Source organism: Otolemur garnettii, unplaced genomic scaffold (assembly GCF_000181295.1).
Source record: "Otolemur garnettii isolate 467f Iridium unplaced genomic scaffold, OtoGar3 scaffold00029, whole genome shotgun sequence".
In the NCBI taxonomy this organism is placed as follows: domain Eukaryota; kingdom Metazoa; phylum Chordata; class Mammalia; order Primates; family Galagidae; genus Otolemur; species Otolemur garnettii.
This window is the reverse complement of record NW_003852424.1, coordinates 12,317,665-12,342,386: the sequence shown is the minus strand read 5'-3', so window position 1 is coordinate 12,342,386 and position 24,722 is coordinate 12,317,665. Positions and strand designations below refer to the sequence as shown.

Here is a 24,722-nt window from a genome sequence, read left to right as displayed (position 1 = left end):
TCTCAAAAACAAAAAACCAAAAAATAAACCAACGAACAAAAAACCTACCTCCCTGCTCTGCATAGGACCAACGGGAGATTTCTTAAGAATTTCACCTGCTTGGGATTTTCCAGGTGTCCAACTTGAGAGTTCATTTCATTGAAAATGTTATAAGCTCATCCCTGCCCCCTTCCAGTTCTGTGTGGCCTGTTGCTACCAGCATCCCAAAGTCTCATCTCCTCTTTTCTGAGTTGGGAAGCCCCTGAGATCTGAGAAAGCTGGGAACCAGGAAAGACAAGATTGCTGAGAGCTCAGCCTGGCCCTGGGAGGCTTCTGGCACATAGCTCCCCTTGGCAGAGCTGGCAGCTCTGCTCAGATGAAGAAACAGGTGGGGTGCAAGGACCAAGAAAGGAAACTCAGCCCCACTCTTTGGGACAAGGCTCTGTTCTCTCTGGCCAGCCCTATGCTTTACACAAGAAAGGAAACAAGGCTGACATGGCATCCACATGGCAGCTGTCTCAGTGGTAGTAAGGAGAAGATGACATGCAACAGTCTCGGCTCATGCATGACTTGAGCATGCTGGTGACACGGAAGCTCTCAGGCAGATCAACTATAGCTCTTGCCTCAGGAGAAGAGGAGGCAGCTCGGCCAGTGTGGCACAGTGGCTTCCAGGCCCAGGAAGGGGCCACAAAGGTCCCATGGGCAGACAAATGCCCATGACAACACTGAGAAGATCCGTGGCTGTCATCCAGAGTAAGAACCAATTACTCCCACTCCATGGCTTCCTTTAAGACAAATGCATGGAATCAGCTCTGTCCTCTTAGTCTGACACATGCACCAGCCTCAGTGGTGGCATCAGTAGGTCTGCACCCCTGGAGAAGGTGAGTGTTTTAGAGGTTCCCAAAGCCCCCCTTCCAAAGTACAAGCTGGCTCAACCTGCACTCTCTCCTATAGTCAGATCAACCAGTGCCCTGGAGGAGGGTCTTCAAGGGGAAGAGCAAGAGAAAGAGCAGGAATCAGGGGGCAGATTTCTCTGCGGTGGCCCCTGGAATCACTGTTCAGACGAACCTTGGGGGCCCCACGTGGGGCCTGGAGTCTGTGGTTAGAAGGGAAGCATGAGGGAGGAGGAGGGGAGCAGCAGTTAGTGACATTAGCTGAAGCCGAGATGGCCATACCAATCTCACACAGGTCCCCTCCGTAGCTGGGAAGGCATAAGCATGTGAAAGAGTCGATGGCATCCACACAGGTGGCTCCATTCAGACAAGGGCTTGAGAGGCACTCATCAATGTCTGCAAGAAACCAAGGGCCACCATTAGGACTCCTGCCTCCTTACGGGTGGCCAGCCCTGCTGCTCTCCAGAGCCCTGGGAGGGAGCTGGCTGGTTTTCCTAAGAACTGTTGCTGCTGCTGCTGCTGCCACCACTGCCACCGCCATCTTGGAGTGCTGAAGCAAAGATCCAGGCAAGGGTTTTCCTTCAATGTGTGTGATTCTTGATTGGCAAGCATGGAGCATTGGAGCCAGCTTTCCTAGTTGAAGAGATCTGATGCTTCTAAAGCTAAATGCCTTTTATGAACATGAGCATGGAGTTACTCCAAGATGCCTTCTTTTGTGACTATTTTAAGAAGTCATTGGTTTCTGAACTGGCTATGAACATGGTGGTGAGCAAGGACACTGGAGCTTGATGAGAAGTTTTTCCCCCATGGCTTCTTCTGTAGTTAGGAACCAGGGATAGAGGGCAAGGCTGTGCAGTATCAGAACGAACAATCTAGACATGGTCAGAATATAGACCCATGAGAAAATGGCAGCATGGGATGTTACATGAGACTCATTAAACTTCTGGGGCTGCACACGGCTTCATGGTCTTCTGTAAATAAGATTGTAGAATATCTTGTAAAAGTGTAGACAGGATCTTTCTCTTGGAAGAGAGGCAGAAACCCTGTCCAACATTTCCTCATACAATCTCCTTCCAGCTTGAGGCTCCAGAGGGGAATACCTCCAGTGAGCCACGTTCTCCAGAAAGACTCCATCCTGGCCAGTGGCAGACAAGTGTTTGAAGCGTGGGAGGAGCTGGTGCACAGGCTTGTCCCAATCAGCTTATTCTTCTCAGGTGGGCCCTTTTTCCCTTCTGTTCTTTTGGTTCCAACATGTTTTTTCTGATCAAACCTTTGTGGAACTCGCATTGGTAAGTCATTGGCCTTTGCCTCGAATTTTCATCCTTTAGCCAAGGTAAGAATTGGAGCTCCTAATCTGCTCTTTCTGCATTTTTCTGAGAAGCCAGACCTGGGGGATCTCTTCTGCTCTCTTCATGTTTATGACCCAAAGGATCCTGCTTTTTTCTTTATTGTCTGGGTTTCTTCTCCTGGGACCATGATAAAAGGAATTATGAAGCTCCTCTTTCCAGGAGACCTATAAAATTCTGCAATGAGTAGGTTCCACTGGCTTACAGGACATCACAACATATGGTCTGAAGATGCTTTGGCACATGCAGCTGTGTTCATACAATGTGATGACATATTGATAGGTGGTCTTCACATAATCATCCAAACCCTGGGTTGAGAATAAAACCTCAGAGTCCTAAATATGTGCCAGGACTTAGTTCTTGCCTCCTGTAAGAGCAGACCACACCTAAAACTCAACCCTTTGATAAGGCGGCAAACGCACTTTCCTCTGGGTGAGTGCATAGTGCTGGGTTTGTGTAAGGAGTGGCCTGAAAATCCCCAGTTCTCAGGTGCCTTGCTCATCCCATGAAGCTTTGAATCTCCAGTTGTCAGTTATCTTTTCCTTCCCACGACGTCCTTAACATCAATTCAGGAAGTGCGTGCCATGGGCTAAAAATCAACAGTTCCAAATTTGGAACTGTTCCAAGCAAAACCAAAATGCATGGCAGGATGGGTGGAATCTCAGCATGCACTTGGCTCCCAGCGGGCCCCAGGTCTAGCAGCAGCAGTAGCAGCAATAGGCCAGGCCCGTCAGCGGGGTGGAAGCTGGGGCGGCTCTCCTGCTTCCAGAAAGCTACTGTTCTGTCTTGTCCATTAGCATCATTATGGGAGATGGGAAGCACTGGGCAAGGGGAATTAAGCAAATGTAGGCGCTAAAGCAGTTGTACAGAGCAGGGGACAGGAGTGGCCTCTGGGGAAAGGAGCTAGACATTAACTCTGAGGCCTTGGGCTAGCCTGTGGGAGAAAGGGTAGGACAGGCAGAAGGGCCCCGGTGGAGGCCAGGCCAGAGGGTTTCCTGTGGTCCAGAGGCTGTTTGTATATCACCTGTCTCCAGGCTGCCCAGGGTCCAGGGCAGTGCTGTTTTGTTTCCTTTCTGTATATGCCCAGAGCACAAAATCTGAGAAGGCTGCGGGGACTGAATGAACCAACCCCTGGACTCAGAGCTATTTTTGGCAGGGCCCTGGATTCACAGATGAGGAAGGAAGGGTCACAGTCCTGAAAACCAGACAGCCAGTGGTTGTCCCAGGATAGTTTAGAGAGGTTGAATCAGCATCTTCAACAGTGGAGAAGGGCCTGAGTATCCTGTGTGGGGCTTTCTTATAAGCCATTTGGGCCTGTGGTGCCTCATCAACTCTTCTCCTGGCTGGAAGAGCCCTTCTGGCCCTACATTGCCCACCTTTTTCTGTGAAGGGCACTTAGGACATATTTTGGCTTCTGGAGCCAATAGAAAATTGGGCTGGGCCCTGCTGTGAGTGCAGACTGAGGAATTCCAGACAAGGTGCTCAAAGGTGCAGGAAAGGAAGGGCTTAGGGCAATGGGCAGACTTCATGAAAGAAGAGAGGAAAGGGAGGAAATAAAGATCTGTCTAGAACCTTCTCTGAGCCAAATGCTGACTCACACACACACTACCCTTCACATACATTGTCCTGTCTGGTGGCCACAGACACCACTATTTACAGGTAAGAACATAGGTGAAGTGAGTCGCCCAATCTGCATGTAGGGGGACAGACTGCAAGAGACGGAGGAGTCAGGAAATGAGACTGGAAGTTGGGCCTTTGTCCCATGTGGAAGGAGAGAGACCCTGAGGTTTCAGACTCTTAGCACCTTGTTACTGTATCTGTACAGCTACCAAGGCTCACCCCATCATTACTCTGGGGAGTGCCAGGACTCTCAGGGTCCTGTTCCCAGCCATACCCCAAAGAGTTGCTTTGTTCCTGAAGAAGGCCCTCCAGCAATATCTCTAATTTAGGAGAGGTATCTGAGAGCCCTTGGCAAAGGCTAGGGCAGTGGAGAAACTCGCAAACAGGCACTTGAATTGCAGATCTCAGGCCTCCATCTTGAATAGGTTTTATCCAGCTTTTGCCTGGGTCAGACCCCAGGACCTCTGAGCGAGAGTTTATTTGGCACATAAGAAATCCTGAATGAAGAGACAAGAGGTGTTTTTACTTGAGTGAAATTCAACTAAAGGGGTCACCACTCATAAAGACTACAGTATGAATGGTGCTACTTGATTTGTTCAGTGCCCAACTAGTGCAGCTGGATGGGGTGACTCTGAACATAACTTGCCTGAGCAAGTGGGGGGGAAAATTCTCTCAAGAAATAGAGAAAAAATTTCTCAACTCAATGGATGCTCTGCACCCTGCAAAGACTGAGCATTAATAAGAATGGACAGACCTGGGTAGACACCCTGATTTTTTTGGTTGTCTTATATAATTAAAAAAAAATGTTGAGAGCATATTTACCAGTCCTAATTTGCTTTTAAGATGAACATCATTAAATTAGGAAGTATGTTATCATTATTGATACTATTTCAAGTCTCCTATGTTTTAAAAGTTGATCTTGACAATAACTTTAACATTCTGATCCTTATATTCAATCAGTTGCCTGTAAAAATCTGCCCACGAACTTTTTGGTTAGTTCAAGTCAAGAAGGTATAATTTGTATTTTTTGTATTTTCACTTGTAGCCTTGTATTTTCACTTCATTTGAAGACATTTCTTTCCTAGGGATAAAGGTTATATTGAAATTCAAATATCTAGAGGAACAGATAGTGTCAGAGCATAGATCAGAGAGCCAAACCTAGCAAATGAAAACTGAAGGCAGGGCAGGGTGGCTCACACCTGTAATCCCAGCACTCAGTGAGGCCAGGTGGGTGGACTGCTTGAGTTCAGGAGTTTGAGACCAGCCTGAGCAAGAGCAAGACCCCATTTCTAAAAAACAGCCAGGCGTAATGGCGGCCTTCTGTAGTCCCAGCTACCTGGGAGGCTGAGGCAAGAGAATTGAGCCCAAGAGTTTGAGATTGCTGTGAGCTATGACACCATGGCCTTGGCACTCTACTGAGGGTGACAAAGTAAGGCTCTGTTTCAAATAAAAAATAAAATAATAAATAAATAAAAGTGAAAATTGACAGTAAAATAGGAGGGAAGCTGATTTAAGCTCATTCCCTTCTACCTGAGGAGTTTATGAGGACTCCCCATAATACCAGTGATGGCTAGTAATTGGATGTGAGATCTGGTGAGAACAGTTTTTTTCAAACTTGGCTGCACATTAGAATTACTGAGGTAGGTTTAAGAAGTACTTTTCATTTAAAGTTTTTTTTTTTTCTTTTTGAGACCGAGTCAGCCAGGGTAGAGTACCATGGTGTCATAGCCCACAGCAACCTCAAACTCTTGGCCTCAAGTGGTACAGCCTCCTGAGTAGACGAGACTATAGGTGCCTGCCACAATACCCAGCTAGTTTTTCTATTTTTAGTAGAGACAGGGTCATGCTCTTGCTCAGGCTGGTCTCATACTCCTGGACTCAAGCAATCCACCCACCTCTGTCTCCTAAAGCGCTAGGATTATAGGTGTGAGCCACCATGCCCAGCTCTAAAGATTTCTTTTTTTTTTTTTTTAGAGACAGAGTCTCACTTTGTCACCCTCAGTAGAGTGCTGTGGCGTCACAGCTTATAGCAACCTCCAACTCTTGAGCTCAGGTGATTCTCATGCCTCAGCCTCCAAGTAGCTGGGACTATAGGCACCCACCACAACGCCCAGCTATTTTTTTGTTGCAGTTTGGCAGGGGCTGGGTTTGAACCTGCCACTGTTGGTATATGGGGCTGGCGCCCTACTCACTGAGCCACAGGTGCCACCCTCTAAAGATTTTTTTTAAAGCACCAACCCTCCAGAACAATTGAATCAGAATATCTCAGGACCTAGGCATGATGCCTTTAAAACAACCCTACGTGAATACTATTCAGCCATAAAAAAGATGGAGACTTCACATCTTTTGTATTAACTTGGATGGAGCTAAAACACATTGTTCTTAGTAAAGTATCACAAGAATGGAAAAGTAAATATCCAATATACTCAATCCTAATATTAAGTCAGTAGATGATCTAATATATGCCCACATAAGAGAAAAACTCGGGGGCGGTGCCTGTGGCTCAAGGAGTAGGGCACCAGCCCCATATACCAGGGGTGGTGGGTTCGAACCTGGCCCTGGCCAAAACTGAAAAAAAAAAAAAAAAAAAAAAAAAAGAGAAAAACTCAATTCAATTCAAGTTGAGGGGAGGAGGAACTAGGGAGGGGGGAGAGAGGAGAAAGGGAGGGGATTGGTGTGCTCCCACTTAAGGGGCACAATGTAAGGGTATATGGCACATCGTTTGGTTGTGGGACACAACTACAAGAGGGACTCTACCTAACAAATGCAAATATTGTACCCTCACATTAATCTGACATTTAAGAAAATAACAAGAACAACCACCCTGGATGATTCTAAGCAGTAGCCAGGATGGAAACCTGAGTCGAAGCCAGGTGTGGTGGATCACCAATATAATCCCAGCACTTTGGGAGGCTGAGGTGGGAAGATCTCTTGAGGTCAGGAGTTTGAGACCAGCCTGAGCAACACAGCAAGACACTACCCCCCTTTCAAAAAAAAAAACTTGTTTGGATGTGGTGGCAGATGCCTGTAGGTTCAGTTACTCGTGAGGCTGAGATGGGAGGATCCACTTGAGCCAGGAGTTGGAGGCTGGAGTGAGCTGTGATCGCACCACTGCACTCCAGCTCAGGGGACAGAAAGAGAAAGAAACCTCAGAGTTGAGTCAGACGCCTGCTCCCCACAGAGAGGCGGGGAGGAGGGGAAGATGAGGCTGCTTTTTAAGTGGTTCAGAATGGAGCGGTCCTACTAAAGAATCTGAATATTAAACAGATGTGTTATTTTGAAGGCAAAACTGCCGATTAATAACTTATCAAGAACTTGCTTATGGAATACTGACTAAACAGGATGACTGATAATGCCAATTTTTAAAAAATTTTTTCTTAAGGATTAAACACAACCTCTAATACCCTTTAATAGGTGGAAGTTTTCCCCAAGTATTCAAATATTGCCACAGAAATAATGCTGCATTTGGCTACCTGTGGCCCCTAGCTGATACCGACCTCTTTAACAACCTCTGGTTCCAGGGCAAGACAATGGTAGGTCACCCGTGGAGAGTGGACACCATCTACAGTCCTTATGAGAGAGGTGAAACCTTGAGCTACATTGAATGGGAGTGACCCGGGGCCCCCAGGGTATAGTCCTGGGAAATAAGACCCCAGGTTTTGTGCTGGGATGATCCTCACCACTTGCTCATTAGAGATGCTGAAGCTTTTCCTACTCAGTGGAGTGAGAGATGGAGAAAGGGAACCAATTTTTATTAAATGCCTCTTCTAGCCAGATGCTGTACACAGATGATCTTAATCCTTATGGCAGTGGTTCTCAGCCCTGGCTGTACACTGGAGTCGTCTGGGAGTTTTAAAACACTAATGCTAGGGCAACAGGACTATTTCAATCAGAATTCACAGGGTAAGTATTGGGCATCATAATTTTTTTCAAGCTGAGACCATTACCACTTATCCCCATTTACAAATGAGGAAAGTGAGAGCTCATCTTCAAGTACTGAATCAGATCAACTCGGATTCTATGGTTTCTCCCTCCTCTGGCTCTCCTAAGGTCCAGCTTTAGCTTTTTGGGACCAGCAACTGGTTATGTTTATGAGGGAGTTTCTTATGTAGACAAGTGAGATGAACAAGTGAATTAGGACCTTAATTCTTGGTTTCTAGTTCACTCACTCAGCAGACTTAGGCAAATTACTTAACCTCTCTGTGTTCCAATTTCAAGTGGGTGTAATTACCAAGGTGGCTCACAGAGCTGGCTGGGAAGAAAGCCACTTGAAAAGATGCAGGATCAGAGAAAAGCTGTCATTACAAAAGAATAGTTAAGGTCCACTGCCACCTACCTATTTCTACTAATTTGGGTTTTGCCGAGGACATGAGCCTTGCCCTGCCTCCTAATACCAGTGTCAAATTTTTGCTTCAAGTATAAAGTTGGGAAGGAGCTACTAAGAACAGAGTCACCTATCAGGGTGAGTGACAGACGGGTGCAGCTGGGGACAGTATGGGGACACTATGGCCAAGAGTAAATGTTGTCCCCTCGGCAGTAACACAACGACCCTCTGGAGCTTTCTGGCGCTTTCTGGCCTTGGAGTGCACATGTGGGGAGAAGATTGCAGGGATGCTGACCCTGATGCCTGTTTATAGATAGATATGTATTTATGTGCCAAGTATACAGTGTGAGGATATAATACATAATGATGTGTTAATTTGCATATATATTAATATGTATAAACACAGACTCCTTCTTTAGGGTGATGCTAAGGCTGTTGGGAGATAGCTGTCCAGCATGGTTACCCGGCATTGATTGTTTTCTCCCGAGGATTCCTTTCTCCATTTTGCCGGTGTCCCGCTAATGAAGTCCTTTTATGAAAGATCTGCATCTCTTATGCCTCTGATGCCTCTTCTTGGCTTAGGAGAGAGGGTGGGGATGAGGGCACCGGGGCAGTGAAGAGAGCAAACTCAAGAATGTGAGCTTGAGGTAAATGGCCATTTCTTCCCTCAAGGGTGGTGATGTCATCATGGCCACAGGTGTAGATTCTAATCATCTCATTTTGGGGGCCACCTCAAATCAGAGGATCCTTAGACTCTTCACCCATCTCACAATCTGCTTGACCCATGGCTAGGGACAAACAGAGGCTCCAGAGCAGCAGGTGCCCGGGAAAAACAAGCCACTTGCCACAGCTGCCCTGCAGTTGTGAGTCCCTGCACAGAGGTGGTCAGCACTGTCCATGTTTTTCCCTCGAGGGTGAGAAGGGGACCCAAACCCCACCTGGACCCAAGCATAGAGGCAACTTCAAGGGCTTTCCTGGGTGGGAGTCACTCTGCGCGATGTAAGACGGCTCCCTCTGTCTGAGGCAGAAGTGTGTGATCACCTACATTTGATACCCCTGCACTCAACATTTCTTTCAAATTTGATCTCCATAATTCAAGCACTTTTCCATTTTACTCATAAAGTAATCACTGGCCTGATTTAAAACTAACTACTTACCAGCTTAATACTTGACTTTTTTCTCTTAAACCTACACACTCTAGAAAGGTAGTCACGTTTATCCTGTGGCTTCTGTCCCAGCACGTCATTGCACACCTCTCCTTCCCAGCCTGAGAAGCCTGAACCTTGGCTGACTTTGGTGGCCTCCACCCACCTGGGGCCCCTTCTGGGGATGAAGAAGTCCATCCAGCGCCCCCAATCTCACCTCCCACAGTCAATGAGGGTCTTACCTATGTCGCAGTGCTTGCCAGTATAGCCAGGGGGGCACAGGCATGTGACATATCCCTCTTTTTCCTGGCAGGTCCCAGCACCACAGAGCTCCTTGTCACAGGACCTGGCAGGGGCTGTAGGGGAGAGTTTGAGCATCAAGAACACAGTCACCTGTGTACAACTGTTGCCTCGGAGACTTGAAGTTGAGGGACGACCTGAAGGCCACAAGTCTGGCTTTGGGTCAGCATGTTTCTGGGACTCTGTCCCTCCTGAGTCAGGGAGATCTCTGACTGCGACAGCTCTCTCAGCACAAAGAGAGGGGCACACGATCTCAGAGCCAAAAGCAAGAAAAATCTGTTACTAGTGCTTATGACCTTGTGCCCAGGATTACCTCAAGGTGAGACAATCCTGATAGTACAGGCATCCTTGTACTAAGATTTGGATGGGGCTGAAGGATATAAAGTCAGGATATAGCCCAAATGACCTTTTTAGTTCCTTACATTGTTGCAGGTTTTAACTTTGCACAAAACAAATATTGAGATGTAAATGTCATTAGCAGATTTTCTCCCCCATCTCACACTCACTCTGGGGGAGGGGCCACGTGCAGAATTTCTAGCACTATCTGGTCATCCTTTCCTCAGCCTGTGCCAAGCACAGATAGTTGGATTCACCTGTAAAAATTCATGTGCTGTAACTCCACTGTAATGATACAGATCACTGATCTTTGTAAGTGTACGTTGTGTGCAAAGTATAACATGAAGCTAAGTGCTTGCTTTTTCTGTATTTCTATTTGGTTTCCCTGGCATGGTTCCCATTTTACAGCTGAGGTTAAGAATCTTTCTGGAGACTGCACAGTTAATCTAAGGTGGAGCTGAGCTTGGAACCTTCGAGCTACAATGCCTCCTACTATGCTACAGTAGCCTATAGTGTGAACTACCCAAACACATTTAAGGGGAAAAAAAATCCCAACAATACCTGCAACAGTGGGCTCTGATTCACCTGTCCCTTCTAGAGAAGTTGGGATAGAAGCATCTGTTGGGAAGGTGGCTGTTTCCACTGTTTGGGTGTCTTCTCCTGAGTACAAGGGGCTTGAGGACTCAATTTCTAAATGCGCCTCTGCAGGGCGCTGGCTCTGCTGAGGCCACTCAAACTCTGGGACACTGGTGCTGATGACAACATCCAGCCCTGAGGTGTGACCAGACAGGTCTCCACTTATTTCAGTCCTGTCTCCAGAAGATGTCGGAGCGACTGAAGAAAAGCCCGATACCTCTGTGCCTGCATCATAGCTGGTGGTCGATTCTCCACTCACTTCTGTGGCAGCTGACCCCTCATGGGGGGCCTCCTGAAAAGTCAAGGTGCTGCCACTCTCTTCCCCGCCTGAGGCTCTCTCAAGATCAGCTTCATGGAATGCAGAGGTGGTTCCACTCAGATCTGGGGACTCAGAAGCTTCTGCACTGGCCGCAGGGGCAGCAGATACCCCCACCCCAGGCTCAGGATAAGCAGATGTCTCACTGCTGGATTCTGGGACTGATGATGCCTCTACCCCAGACCCAGGGAGCATTGGTCCAACTCCACTAATGTCCCCAGATGCAGAGGCTTCTCCACTGGATTCGAAAAGTTGGGGTGTGTATGTCACAGGGGGTCTTTGGCCAAGTTCCTGAGAAAGAGTTGGTTCAGTAACACTCTCCACAAACTCAGAAGTGATCAAAGTAACTTCTGGAAGTCCTGAGACCTCTCCACTGGTGCCTGTGACAGAGGATTCTCCACTGACATCAGTGGTGCTGGCAAAGTCCCCACTAAAATATGGAGTACTTGGTGGTTCTCCACTGGGCTCTAGCAGCCCGGATTGTAGCCCACTTAGGTCCAAAAGTCCAGAATGGTCTCCAGACATGTCTGGTGCTCCAGAATGGGCACCACTAAGTTCCAAAATACCTGAAGGCCCTTCTCCTGCTTCTTGGGCTGTTGGAGCCTGGGTTACAGATTCCACGAAAGTTCTGTCTACAAGAGAGATGGTGGGGAAACCAGATGAAAGTCCACTGCTATCATATGCTCCTGAGGGCATGCTGCTCCTAATCTCAGCTCCAGAGGACTCTCCACTGACTTCACCTCTTCCACTGGGTAGGCCACTGAATTCCGGAGCCTGGGATGTAAACCCACTGAAATCAATTGTTCCAGAAGATTGCCCACTGACCTCCACTATCCCAGATGTGCTGGACAGATCTGGCTCTCCAGAAGGGAAGCCACTGTGTTCCACAGACCCTAAGCCTTCTTCTTCTTTAAATGTAGTAGGGGTCACTTCGACCAAACTGGTGTCCACAAATGTAATGCCAGAAGATTCACCACTGCCACTTGTGGTACTAGAAACCAGGTCAGGGATTCCAGAAGTTGCCCCACTGAACAACCCTGGCAACCCTGATGGTTGCCCACTGAGATCAGGGATCCCAGATGTTTCTCCACTCAGGTCTGTTATGCCAAATGGTTGGCCACTGCCATAAACAACTCCAGATGCTTCTCCACTGACACCTGGCTGTCCAGAGGGTAGTCCGCTAAGCTCAGGTACTCCAGATGTTTCCCCACTGGTGTCAGGAAACCCTGATGGAAGCTCACTGACCTCAAAAATTCCAGATGTTCCCCCACTGATATCAGGAAACCCTGATGGCTGCCCACTGACACCAGAGAGTCCAGATGTCTCCCCACTGATGTCAGGAGTCCCAGAGGTTTGGCCACTGAGTTCAGCTCCTGAAGGGAGTCCACTAGGTCCTCCACTAATGTCCCATTCACTGAACGGCAGGCCAGATATTTCTCCAGCACCGCTGATGTCAATGGTTCCTCTCCCTTCCAGTTCAGCTGCAGTGCTGGCTGTCACCACTTCCACCAATGTAGTATCCACTAGGGAGACAGTTGGGAATCCAGATGGAAGTCCACTAAAGTCAGGCAGGCCAGAGGATGGACCACTTCCAACGTCCACTCCTGAATATTTACCACTAAATTCAGAGGGAAGGCCACTTGTTTCTGGAGTGTGTCCACTTCCTAGAGTTCCAGAAGGCAGTTCGCCTAAGTCCAAAGCTCCAGAAACAGAACCTTCCAAGTCTTCTTTTCCTGAGAACAACCCACTGAGGTCCTCAGCTCCAGAAACTGAGGTCTCTAGGTCTTTCCTTCCAGAAGGAAGTCCACTGAGATCATCCCCTACTCCAGAGGTAGAAGTCTCTAGACTTTCTCCTCCAGAAGGAAGCCTGCTGACATCTACTCCAGAGGCAGAAGTCTCTAGAACTTCACCAGAAGGAAGCCCACTGAGGTCCCCTACTCCAGAGGCTGAAATTTCTAGAACTCCAGAAGGAAGTCCACTGAGGTCCCCTACTCCAGAGGCAGAAGTTTCTAGAACTTCTCCAGAAGGAAGTCCATCAAGGCCCTCTACTCCAGAAGCAGAAGTTTCTAGAACTTCTCCAGAAGGAAGTCCATCAAGGTCCCCTACTCCAGAAGCAGAAGTTTCTAGAACTTCTCCAGAAGGAAGTCCACTGAGGTCTCCTACTCCAGAAGCAGAAGTTTCTGGAATTTCTCCAGAAGGAAATCTGCTGAGGTCCCCTACTCCAGAGGCAGAAGTTTCTGGAATTTCTCCAGAAGGAAGCCCACTGAGATCCCCTACTCCCGAGGCAGAAGTCTCTAGAACTTCTCCAGAAGGAACTCCACTGAGGTCCCCTACACCAGAAGCAGAAGTCTCTAGAACTTCTCCAGAAGGAAGCCTGCTAAGGTCCTCTACCCCAGAGGCAGAAGTCTCTAGACCTTCTCCTCCAGAAGAAAGCCCACTGAGGTCCCCTACCCCAGAAGCAGAAGTCTCTAGACTTTCTCCGGAAGGAAGCCCACTGACTTTAGGAGTGCTAGACCACTCAATTCTTTCTTCATCTCCTGAGGCCAATCCACTTTCCACAGGTAGGCCTGAGCCCACTGTGGAGGTGAGACCACTAGAGTCAAGGTCTCCAGAGGGCAGGCCACTTGCAGTGACCCCTGAAGGCTGCCCACTGAAGTCAAAGTGTCCTGAGACTTCTCCACTGCCTGTGAAGTTACCACTGATGTCAGGGGCTCCAGATACCTCTCCAGAGCCAGGCAGGTCAGTTCCACTAGGCACTGGAAGTGAAGGTGTATATGGCTCCTCTGAGGGAGATGGCTTCTGTGAGGGTGATGGCTCCTCTGAGGCAGAGGGCAGTTCAGTTGCAAAAGGGCCTTCTGTGCTTTCCTCTGTTGCTACACCAGTAGGATGCCATGTAGGAGGGACCCCTGGAGGAGAGGAGGAAGAAAGACAAGGTGTGAGTTTAACTCTGCCCCAGTTTAAGTTCATACATGGAAGCTGAACTCCATTCTTTCCACAGAAAACTTTTCTCTCAAGAGCTCAGAGCTGTGTCCAGGTGCTTTCTAATGGAACTGTGTGTCTTGAAAAGGAAGGAAGGCAAGAAGGAAGAGAGGGAGGGAGGCGCCCGAGAAGCACCCCCTGTCCTCTGGCAGCCACCGGGTATACAGGCTGTGTTTTTACGACTCTCAGGGAGTCACACCAGTCACACCACCCCATGGATACGGGCCCTGACCATCATGGGGGACAACAAAGGTCAGCCTTTAAGTACTTCCACATTCTCTCTCTTTTTTTTTTTTGAGACGGAGCTTCCAGCTATCCCCCTGGGTAGTGCTATGGCCTCACAGCTCACAGCAACCTCCAACTCCTGGGCTCAAGCGAGTCTCCTGCCTCAGCCTCCCAGGTAGCTGGGACTACAGGCGCCCGCCACAGCACCGGACATCTTTTGATTGCAGCCATCATTGTTGTTTGGTGGGCCCGGGCTGGGGATTCGAACCCGCCACCTTAGGTGTATGTGGCTGGCGCCTTAGCCGATTGAGCCACAGGCGCTGAGCCTACTTCCACATTCTCAACTCACTTATTTAATTTCATGGTTTTCAAAGCATGGACCCTGGAACAGCAGCACCAGCATCACCCAGGAGCCTACAAGAGCAGCAGATTCCCAGCCCTCACCCCAACTACACTGATTCCAAAATTCTGAAGTGGAGGGGCCTGGCTCGCTGTCTTAACAAGCTCTCCGAGTGACACTGATGCTCACCTGAGTGTGAGAATTTTTAATCTCAACCCATCCCTCAGCAGTCAGGAGGGCCAGGTGGTGTTGTGTGTAAACATACATTTACTTTTTCAATTCTGACAGTCTTATTACAGGGGATTTGGAAAACAGAAAAGAAAAAAGAAAAGTCCCACCATTCTAAATAATCACAGTCACCTTCTTTTCATTTGGCTTTGTTTCCCTTGACATTTAAAATAGCCTAGCTGGGTTTTATGCCCTGTATGCACTTCCCAGATAGAACACCTGATGAGCGAGGGTGTTAGGGACACTGGACAGGGTCACAGTCCACTCCTGCTTGGAGGGGAATCTGGGAGAAGGAGGTGGGGAATGAAGATTAGCTGTGGTGGCATGCAAGATGATTTTAGGTGGGATCCAGAAATACACCCTTTTTCTATTGATGGAATTTTCATATACGTATCAGAAGCACACTGGAATGACATTTACAGTCATGATATAACATTTCGCTCTCTCTCTCTCTTTTTTTTTTTGAGGCAGAGTCTCACTTTGTTGCCCTGGGTAGAGTACTGTGGTGTCACAGCTCACAGCAACTGCAAACTCTTGGGCTTAAGAGATTGTCTTGCTTCAGCCTCCCAAGTAGCTGGGACTACAGGCACCAGCCACAATGCCCGGCTATTTTTTTGTTGTAGTTGTCATTGTTGTTTGGCAGGCCCAGGCCAGGTTCCAACCTGCCAGGCCCGGTGTATGTGGCCAGCACCCTAGCTGCTAAGCTATAGGCACCAAGTCTAACGTTTCTCTTTTAAATAAATCTGAGTTTCCTTCTCAAAGAAAGTCAATTTAAAGGAAAAGATGTGGCATAAACAATAGCATAGCCAGTTCCCAGATATGGCTGAAATCAGCAAGGTGGCTGGGAACTGAGGTTTGGAAAACTGTTCTATGGGGACACTTGAGCCCCTTTTCCACTGGTAATCCCCCACTAGTGGTTACCAAAGTTCTGTACCAATTCACCCCCCTGTGCCAAAGAGGACTCTTGTTCTTGTCCTGCTGAAGGGTGAGGAAAAGGCCTCAGGCAGGTATAGCTGCTGGTGAGGCCAGAGTAGGCCAGACTCCCATTTGTTCAACAAATGTTCCCTTACTTTCTGGTAGGGGTGGAGGCCAGGTTTTGCATTTCCAGCACCCTAGGATCATGCACAGAATGCTGGCATGTGGCTGGATGAACAACTAGGAAGCTCTGATGGATTCTTTTCTTCAGAAGCACGTATTCTGGCTCGGCGCCTGTGGCTCAACCGGCTGAGGCGCCAGCCACATACACCTAAGGTGGCGGGTTCAAATCCAGCCCGGGCCCACCAAAACAATGACGGCTGCAACCAAAAAATAGCCGGGCATTGTGGCGGGCGCCTGTGGTCCCAGCTACTTGGGAGGCTGAGGCAGGAGACTTGCTTGAGCCCAGGAGTTGGAGGTTGCTGTGAACTGTGATGCCACGGCACCCTACCCAGGGGGATAGCTTGAGGCTCTGTCTCAAAAAAAAAAAAAAAAAAAAGGCACATATTCCCAGGGGAATGGGCTCTATTAAGCACACACATTACTGGATATTATTTTAACCAGCCATATCCAAATTGGGAGCCATTAGATGTTAAAAATGCTCTGTGGAGTTGAGGGATGGCGTGGTCAGGTTCATTTGGGACACATTGCTTTCATCACCTCCTCTTGGAGACTTACAGTGCATATTAGCATACTCAAGGCTCTGAGAAGGTCTATAGTGAGGAGACTTGTCTAGCATTTCCCAAACCTTAGTGGATGCAAAGTGCTTTTTCCTAACAAGGTGTGAGGATTGCTGCCTTCATCTAATTATATCCCATCCAGTTAAATCATGGAAGAAGTTTGGGAAGTTCTGGCTGGGAGGCCTGGCCCAGAAGAAGGACATGGGAGGAAAAGAAAGGCCAGGAGACAGGTCAAAGAATTGCAACAACTCCTTCCCTGGTTCTTTCCCCTTTATTAGAAATCCTCCTATAAGAGAGGGTTAGGTAGGGAAGTCAGTGCGGGAGGACAAGGCAACTAAGGGATCTATGATTGGCACAGGGATGGGAATCTGGGATATGTGCTCAGGAGAATTAAAGGGAAGGGAATAGTGAATGTGTGTGGGAATGTTTTATGAACAAGGCTGTCATTGTCACTCTTAGGAGGTCCTAGAGACCAGCTAAGGTGGCCAAAGATGCCCACAATAGCACATCCAGTTGGTGTCAGGCTTAGAGAAACAGAATACAGGTCCAAGGCAGAGAAACTCCTCCCAACCCTAGATGTACCATAGGCAGACAGGAGTATGTCCCAGAGCCCAAGCCACACTGACCTGGCAGTAGGGATGTGCCCACTGGGGTGTAGGCTGGTTCCCATTCTGTTTGTTTTTCTGGCTCAGTGGTGAAGTCTGGGATTGCGGTCATCTCCTCCAAGCGGACACCAGTTGTTTCCTCCAAGGGGAAAGCAGATGTCTCTTCCTCCAAGGGGACTGCGGTTGTCTCCTCTCTCAAGGGGACAGCAGCTGTCTCTTCCTCCAAGGGGACTGCGGTTGTCTCCTCTCTCAAGGGGACAGCAGTTGTCTCCTCCCCAGAGGGGATAGCATCCACTCCAGGCACCAACTGGGTAGCAATCCGGTCTTCCACATCAGTGGGCGATGTGACTGTACCTCCCTCCTCTTCTCCTGGTGAGGGCACTGCTGAGACACCTAAAGGAGATGCGGTGATGAGGGTTCCTTGATTACCAGTGACCTATCCCAGGGTGGTCTTAATGAGGGGAGCTAAGGGACTGTGAGGTGAACCAGGCCTGTACAAGAGCCTTGTTGGCCTCCCCCCATCGCCTATCTCTGAGTTCAGCAAGATGGCTCTTTGCCTTCTCAACTATTAGGAGCCATCTGCATCTACTACACATTAATCTGCATACACCATCAGCAGTTTAGTTCAGGGTGGTCTGTGGCATCCCTCTTGCAGAATCTATCATACACGGCAGGCATTATACTAAAGGTTATTTTATTTTATTTTATTTTTTTTGAGACAGAGCCTCAAGCTCTCCCCCTGGGTAGAGTGCCATGGCTTCACTGCTCACAGCAACCTCCAACTCCTGGGCTCAAGCGAGTCTCCTGCCTCAGCCTCCAAAGTAGCTGGGACCACAGGCGCCGGCCACAATGCCTGGCTATTTTTTGGTTGCAGCCATTATTGTTGTTTGGCGGGCCCAGGCTGGATTTGAACCCGCCACCTTAGGTGTATGTAGCTGGCGCCTTAGCCGCTTGAGCCACAGGTGCCGAGCCTATACTAAAGGTTTTATGTATGTAAAATAATCTTATCTTACAATAACGTTATGAGATAGATCCTACTATCTCATTTTGGAGATAGGGAAACTGAGGCATGGAGTTACATGATTTGTCCAGAGTCAGTGGCTTATAAACAGCAGATCTAGTCTTTGAATTCAAGCATCTGGTGCAAGACTCTATGTTTTCAGCTACTGCACAATGCCTATCTTGGGGACAAGGATTAAGTTCTAAGTACATGAGGACCAAGAACAAGAGGGTTTTATTTAAATTCTATGAAGCCATTCTGGTACTTGGGGAGCAAAGGCAAGATTCATTAACTGGGAGTAGCTTCTCTAGCTTTGGGGAAACCAGCAATGAGCTTGGTCAGGAAGGAAGCTGAACTTCTCTGCAGGGTAATACAGAAGCCTAAGCTCTTCAAGGGTCAGGATACGTGGGGAGGGGTACATGGCTGGGGATATGCTAGGAGGCTAAATGGCTTAGCTTCTACTGCCCAGAGCAGGAAGAAGGGGTCTGAGACAAGAGCTTTATCAAATCCTCTGGGAGAGAATTGGCCTTGGTGAGGCTGGCTGAATGGGGCTGAATTTATAATTGGGTTTTAAAAGATGACCCTGGAAATCTGGTAAACTTAGGGATGCTCAGGGTTTCTTTTTCCTAAACTTTATTTGGAAATAATTACAGATCCACAGGAAGTTGCAAAGACTCTCAGTTTTGTTGTATAATACCTAATATACTAAAATACAGTACCAGCTGTTATTACAATCTCCATTCTGGTCAGTGCACCTGGAACCTTTCAAGCATACTGTGAAACTTATCCAGTTAGAGCCCAGCAATGCCTTGGCTATCCCCTGGCCATGCCTACCACATTGCTCCATGACATTATTCTCAGAAGTCTAACTGGGAGTGATGGGTAATATGGCAGCATGTCCATAGCATGGGCCAAATATGAATGTGAATTACTGGTGCTTAGTGCAGAATAACAGAATAATTTGACTAAACTCACTGCAAAAATATTTATGAGCAGTAGAGAATCTGACAGGGATTAAAGAGTTAATAAAACATAGCTATACTATCTCTCTATAATGTATATATATAAAATAAAGCTAACATTTATTATTTACTCAATATTGAGCATTTCCCAGGCACTATGCCAGATGCACCACTTGCACTATCCCAGTTAAACCTTACAGCAACTCTTTTTGAAGTAGGAACAGCTATCAAGTAGCAGTGCCATAATATGAAGTCAACACTGCTTGATTTTACAGCCTAAGTTCTTTCTCGATTTTCTCTACTTGTCTATGGGGAACTGTAGAAGGATCACCTTGCCTTGGGATCAAAGCCTAAAGTCATGCTTGTTACAGAGCTACCCCAGCCCCAGAGGGAATTTTTCCTGCTTGCTATGGTGAGTGGGGATAGTGGGTGGGAGTACCCCTCAATCCGCTGAGGAGGGATGAGGCCACATACCTCGGAAGCAGAAGGCGTGGTGCCGGGATAGCGGATCTGGGAGGCCCGTCTGGTTGGGATAGAGGTAGACAGTTCTCACACCTGGCTTGTCCCCGCCGCAGGCGGGCCGTGGGGTGACAATGGGGTAACGGAGGCTGCCATCAGCCAGCCAGCCGGCATAGCACTTGTCCAGGCCACGGCTCCAGGCGGCATAGAGCTGGCCGGTGGAGGCCAGCGTGGCATTGTGGGAGACACAGAACTCTAGTGCTTCCTGGAAGGTGAACTGCTCCGGGCGCGTAGCGAAGAACACCTCTCCTGGGGGCAGAGGCAGGTGGGGGAGGGTGACCCTCTGCATACCCCCAGCCAGAGAAGGGGCAGAGCTCCCCCACCCTACCCCTCCTCAGCAGTCCCCACACCTGCTGTGTTGCACACAGGTTGAGACCCAGTCTAGCTCACGTGCACCCTTCTTTTACTCCCCCTTAGGTCTCCTGGGACTCTGGGAAATGGAGTGACTGACTGCTTTGGTTTGTACTGGATTGGGGTTTCTTGGGACCCAGGGCTTTCAGTGCTAAAAAAGCCAAAGTTCCAGCCAAACCGGGATTGACTTGGCCACTTCACAGGGAAACAACTTCCCCTCCTTCCCTCATTTCTGGATTCTCCAGGCACACTTAGGCACCCCTTCCCCTGGCTGAGAGAGGGGGCTCACCTAGGCACTGTCCAATTCCTGGGCACCCCTACGCTACTGCACTTGTGACCAAGTACTGTGATCAGCATGGACCTGCCCACCCCCAACCTGGTGACCTCATCGAGGGCAGGGCTTGAGTGCTGGCACTCAGCACGGGGCCTATCTGGTTTAGGGAGAAGGAAGCTCACTTACCAAACACCTACTTGTGCCAGGCACTTTTCACATACATTTGTTTAACACTCAAAAAAGCCTCTGTTGTGGGTATAAATCAGATGCATTTTATAGGTAAGGAAACTGAGGCTTAGAGGGGTTAAGTAACTTGCCGAGGGTCCCCAAACAAGCGGAGTGGCAATGCTGAAATCTTTCCAGAACACTAGAATTTCCAAAATTGGGTTCAGTGGAATAATAATTTGATGATTTCCATTGAAATTTAAAAAAAAGAAATAAAATAAAGGTCTGTAAGGAAATGAAGTTTGGCAATGCTGGATTAAACAGTTAAAGAGATCTTTTGCTGCAGACTTCTCAGAGCCTTTGATTTGTTCATAGCATTGTGATGCTCCAAAAGGCAGATGGTATATACAACGTTTATTTATAACAAACTGACTTATTTGCCCAGAGAACTTACTGCAATGCCAGGGGAAACCACACATGAGCTACCTAGGAGGGAAAGCAGGGGCTTGATCAGAGGGACGAGGCAGGCCTTCTTTCCTAAACAGAACCCTTTCCCACCAGGAAAACAGGGGGGGAACGAGTGTGGTGGGAGTGATTCCCCCTCCTCTTTGAGTTTCCCTGTCAGCCCTCTGCCCATCTAGGGCCTGAAATGTGAAAATCTGGCCCTTACCCTCAAGTTTGTCCACGTAGCAGTAGACGTCATAGGTCTCTGATGATGGACGGACGCCATAGGTCCTGACCCCAGGACTGCTATCCTTGTCACCCACACATGGGGTCCGTGGGCTCACAATGGGGTATCTGCAAAGGAAGGCGGGAGCAGGGAGAATGAGGGCCTGTCCTAGGGGTTGGGGGATGCACGGCCCAGGGGTGAGGCTGAGGTCACTCAGTGACTTGGGCCAGGCGTGTCTTCTGCTGTCTGATAGATTCAACCCAGGAAGGAAAGCCTCAGGCAGTAAGTTCCCTGAGAAGCAGGGGGGCGAGGGGAATAGGTCATCTGGCTCTGGGGAACCCTGGCTTCACAAGAGAGCCCACTGCATGGAAAAGCACTGGGTTGAGCTGGAGGGGACAGGGGTGCATGTGGAGGGGGCTCCTCTGTCTCTAGCAGGGAAATGACCAAGAACTTAACATCCCCCAAGGACCTTCACCAACCTTCAGGATATGCTTCAGTTTCAGGGAGAAACTAGGGAGCAGGTGTGGAATCAATAATTCATTAATTAATCCACAATGTAGTGGGCGCCCATGTGCTGGGTGCCATACCAGGCTGTGACTCCTGAAACTTAACCTCTTAGGGGTGGGTTTGGGCTGGGAGAGGAGTCCTGCTCATCCCTCACCGGACACTCTGGTCTTGCAGCCAGCCAGCGTCACACTGCTCGTAGCCTGCTTCGTAGGCGGCCTGGAGCTGCCCCGGCGAGGCAATGACCGCCCCGGTGCGCAGGCAGGCCTCTTGTGCCTCCTCGAAGGTCAGAGAGTAGCGGCTGGGGCCCGGGCGATAATGGAACACGACCGCTGGGTGGGGAGGAGAGGGAGAGAAGTCAAGTTCAGGTGCTCATGGTGCCTGGTTTTGAAGGGATATGGAGGAGCCGTCTATTCCTGTCTAATGTATTGGATTTATTTAAGCAATTCAGGCTGAAATCTTACTCGGTGGCAATGTGGTTGTCACAGTGGATGTCAGTGTCCACCTGCCCCTCCTCTGGAAGGCTCTATGGAGGCCACACCAGAATGTCCTTTTTGTTTATAAACTTGAGTTTGGAGAACAGTTGAGCTCTATGCTATGTGACCTCCCAGTTCTCTGGACATTATCCTAGAACAGGGGTTGGAAGTTTTTCTGGAAAGGGCCACATGGTAAATATTTTAGGCTTTGTGGGCTACATGGTTTCTGTTACAACCACTTGACTCCGCTATGATTGTCCTAAGTTAGCCATGGACAACATAAGCCGGTATGGCTTTGTTCCCATCATACTTTATTCGGAGATATTGAGATTTGAATTTTGTATCATTTTCATGTGTCACAAAATATTATTCTTTTAACTTTTTATCCCCACCTACTTAAGAATGTAAAAACCATTCTTAGCCCATGGGCCATACAGGAATAGCTAAAGTTGGCTTGCTGGCTATAGTTAGCTGACCCTTGTCCTGGAAGGTCAGAGCTGTGAGAGGCCTTAGAGGTCACCCAGTGCAGAGGTTTTCTAGTGGTTCTATTTTGTGGAGGTGTCTGATGAAGTGAGGAGAGGCCCTGGGCAGAAAGAAGCCCAGTTCTCCACTCAGATCTGCGTGACCCCTCTGCCTGCTTTATGTATACACTGGCTTCCGCATACAACTTCATTTGAAATAAATCCTTTGGGGCAAGAAAGTGGACATGGCTGGTGTGGCCTGCCCTCACTGTTCTACAGACAAGGAGAGCAAGGTCTGGGAGGAGAGAAACCTGCCCCAGTTTAGGTCGAAGAAGGTACAGCCAGGACAACCCCTCACCCTCAGCCAAGTTCTTTCCACTTGCTCCCATTGCAACCCCTAGAGGCAGTACTCACCACCTGGCAAGCGTGGCTGCCCAGGGACCTCCACTGCACCTGGGACAGCCGTCACCTGCACGACCAGGTCCTGGCTGGTGTAGGCTATGACAGAATCCAGGCCAGATGTGGATTCCTCAGGAAAGCTCCAAGGCCTGGTGGCCTCTCTAGTCCTGGTCTCGGTCTCAGGAAAGAGGGTGGCCCCTATGTCAGGGGCAAATGTGAAAGGCTCTTCAGGCTCCAGGACAGTGGGGGAGACGTCGAAGATGGGTTTCACTGTGAGGATCACGTTGCCTCGGGCTTCACCCTCGGTGATGTTTTGCGGCAGCGGTAGCTCCACATCCGGCCAGGTCACTGTCTGGATGGTGATATCCTCCTCGCCCCCCACCCCGAAGAAGTTTTCTGGAATGTCCACAAAGTCTTCACCTGGGAGAGGGGCAAAGACAAGCTTGAGGGGGATGAAGAACGGGCTGGAGATGAGCACTGGATCTTCCTCCTTCCCTGCTGGGCCACTGCAGGGCTCCTCAGCTATCTGAGTATTCATTATAGGAGTCCCCACAGTTTCAAGTTTGCAAAAGAATTCAAGGGTCACCAGAGGGCAAGATTGCTCATAAAATCAGTTTCCACCCTGACATCCTTCCTGCTTATCACTAACTGCCACTTCACCCATGTCACAAATACCTTGCTGACACTCGATGTTGTGACTAGCGGGACAATAGAAATCCGTTATAAAGAGAAACTGCAAATTCCTAAAAAAAAACTTATTTAAAAAGTTTAGTCCAGTTTTTCAAAATAAAGTCTCCGTCAAGCTTTCCCCTGCTCTTTTCTTTCTTTTTTTTGAGACAGAGCCTCAAGCTGTCTCCCTGGGTAGAGTGCTGTAGCATCATAGCTCACAGCAACCTCCAACTCTTGGGCTCAAGTGAGTCTCCTGCCTTTGCCTCCCAAGTAGCTGGGCCCACAGGCGCCCTCCACAACGCCCGGCTATTTTTTGGTTGCAGCTGTCATTGTTGTTTGGTGGGCCCGGGCTGGATTTGAATCTGCCACCTTAGGTGTACGTGGCTGGTGCCTTAGCCGCTTGAGCCACAGGTGCCGAGCCTCTTTTTTTTTTTTTTTTAAAGAGACAGAGTCTCATTTTGTCACCCTCGGTAGAGAGCCGTGTGTCACAGCTCACAGCCACCTCCAGCTCTGGGGCGTAGGCGATTCTCTTGCCTCAGTCTCCCGAGTTCCCCTGCTCTTTTCAGTAGTTCTTTGACACTCGTTTTAAGGGAGCCCAATTTCAAAGGGCTGGTGAGAGCACCCTCCTGTGGGGCTCAGGTCAGGCCCCTGGCACCCTCAGGCAGACCGGCCATCATCCCACCTCAGGGGCTTCACTCTCCCAGTGTTGCACAATAGTAGGTGGCAGAGCTGAGAAAACAGATTAAAATTTGTGCTTTTAACCCTCTTCCGTGCTGAGCTGACACAACAAGACTAAACAATCTGAAGTCCCTAGTGTGTCCCCTCAGCTGTTCCCAAGACCAAGTGAGAACAGGGGTGAAGGCAGGATGCTTAAACGGGAGCCTCTTGTACTAAGTGGCCTCTTGAAGGGGAAACAGCCAACCCTCCCTTTCTAAGATCTTCTCTTCCTCTGGCCCCCATTTCAATGGTGCAACCCCCCTTCCTGCCCTCAGCCCCGGCCCTACCTGTGTAGCAGATGGCGTCGTATCGGGATGAGGGATCGGGGTAGCCTGTCTGGTTGGCGTGCAGGTAGACGGTCCTCACACCCAGGAGGTTGCCCCCGCAGTTGGGCCGGGCCTTGGAGATGGGATAGCGCACACTGCGGTCGGCCAGCCAGCCGGCACTGCACACGTCCATGCCGCTCTGCCAGGCCAAGTAGAGCTGGCCTGTGGTGGCCAGCCGGGCACCCAACCGTCTGCACTCATTGGCTGCCTCCTGGAAGGTGAACTTCTCGGGAGATGTTGAATAGAAGACCTCACCTGTGAAGGACACAGAGGCAGGGTGAGGGTCTCCCTGTGCCTCCCCT

At 49.1% G+C, this 24,722-nt stretch overlaps 1 protein-coding gene across 1 annotated transcript in view; it reads right to left on the bottom strand.

Moving 5' to 3' along the window:
* Positions 1-24,722, bottom strand: part of ACAN (aggrecan) — a 68,269-nt gene that overhangs the window by 5,795 nt on the left and 37,752 nt on the right. Inside the window, exons 6-15 of the mRNA XM_023512563.1 lie at positions 24,382-24,675; positions 22,724-23,128; positions 21,530-21,704; positions 20,869-20,996; positions 19,364-19,657; positions 17,160-17,320; positions 16,949-17,042; positions 12,171-13,801; positions 10,505-12,110; positions 9,550-9,663 (exon numbers count right to left, since the gene is read on the bottom strand). Coding sequence (XP_023368331.1) covers positions 9,550-9,663; positions 10,505-12,110; positions 12,171-13,801; positions 16,949-17,042; positions 17,160-17,320; positions 19,364-19,657; positions 20,869-20,996; positions 21,530-21,704; positions 22,724-23,128; positions 24,382-24,675 — 4,902 coding nt within the window. The remainder of the gene's footprint in view (positions 1-9,549; positions 9,664-10,504; positions 12,111-12,170; positions 13,802-16,948; positions 17,043-17,159; positions 17,321-19,363; positions 19,658-20,868; positions 20,997-21,529; positions 21,705-22,723; positions 23,129-24,381; positions 24,676-24,722) is intronic.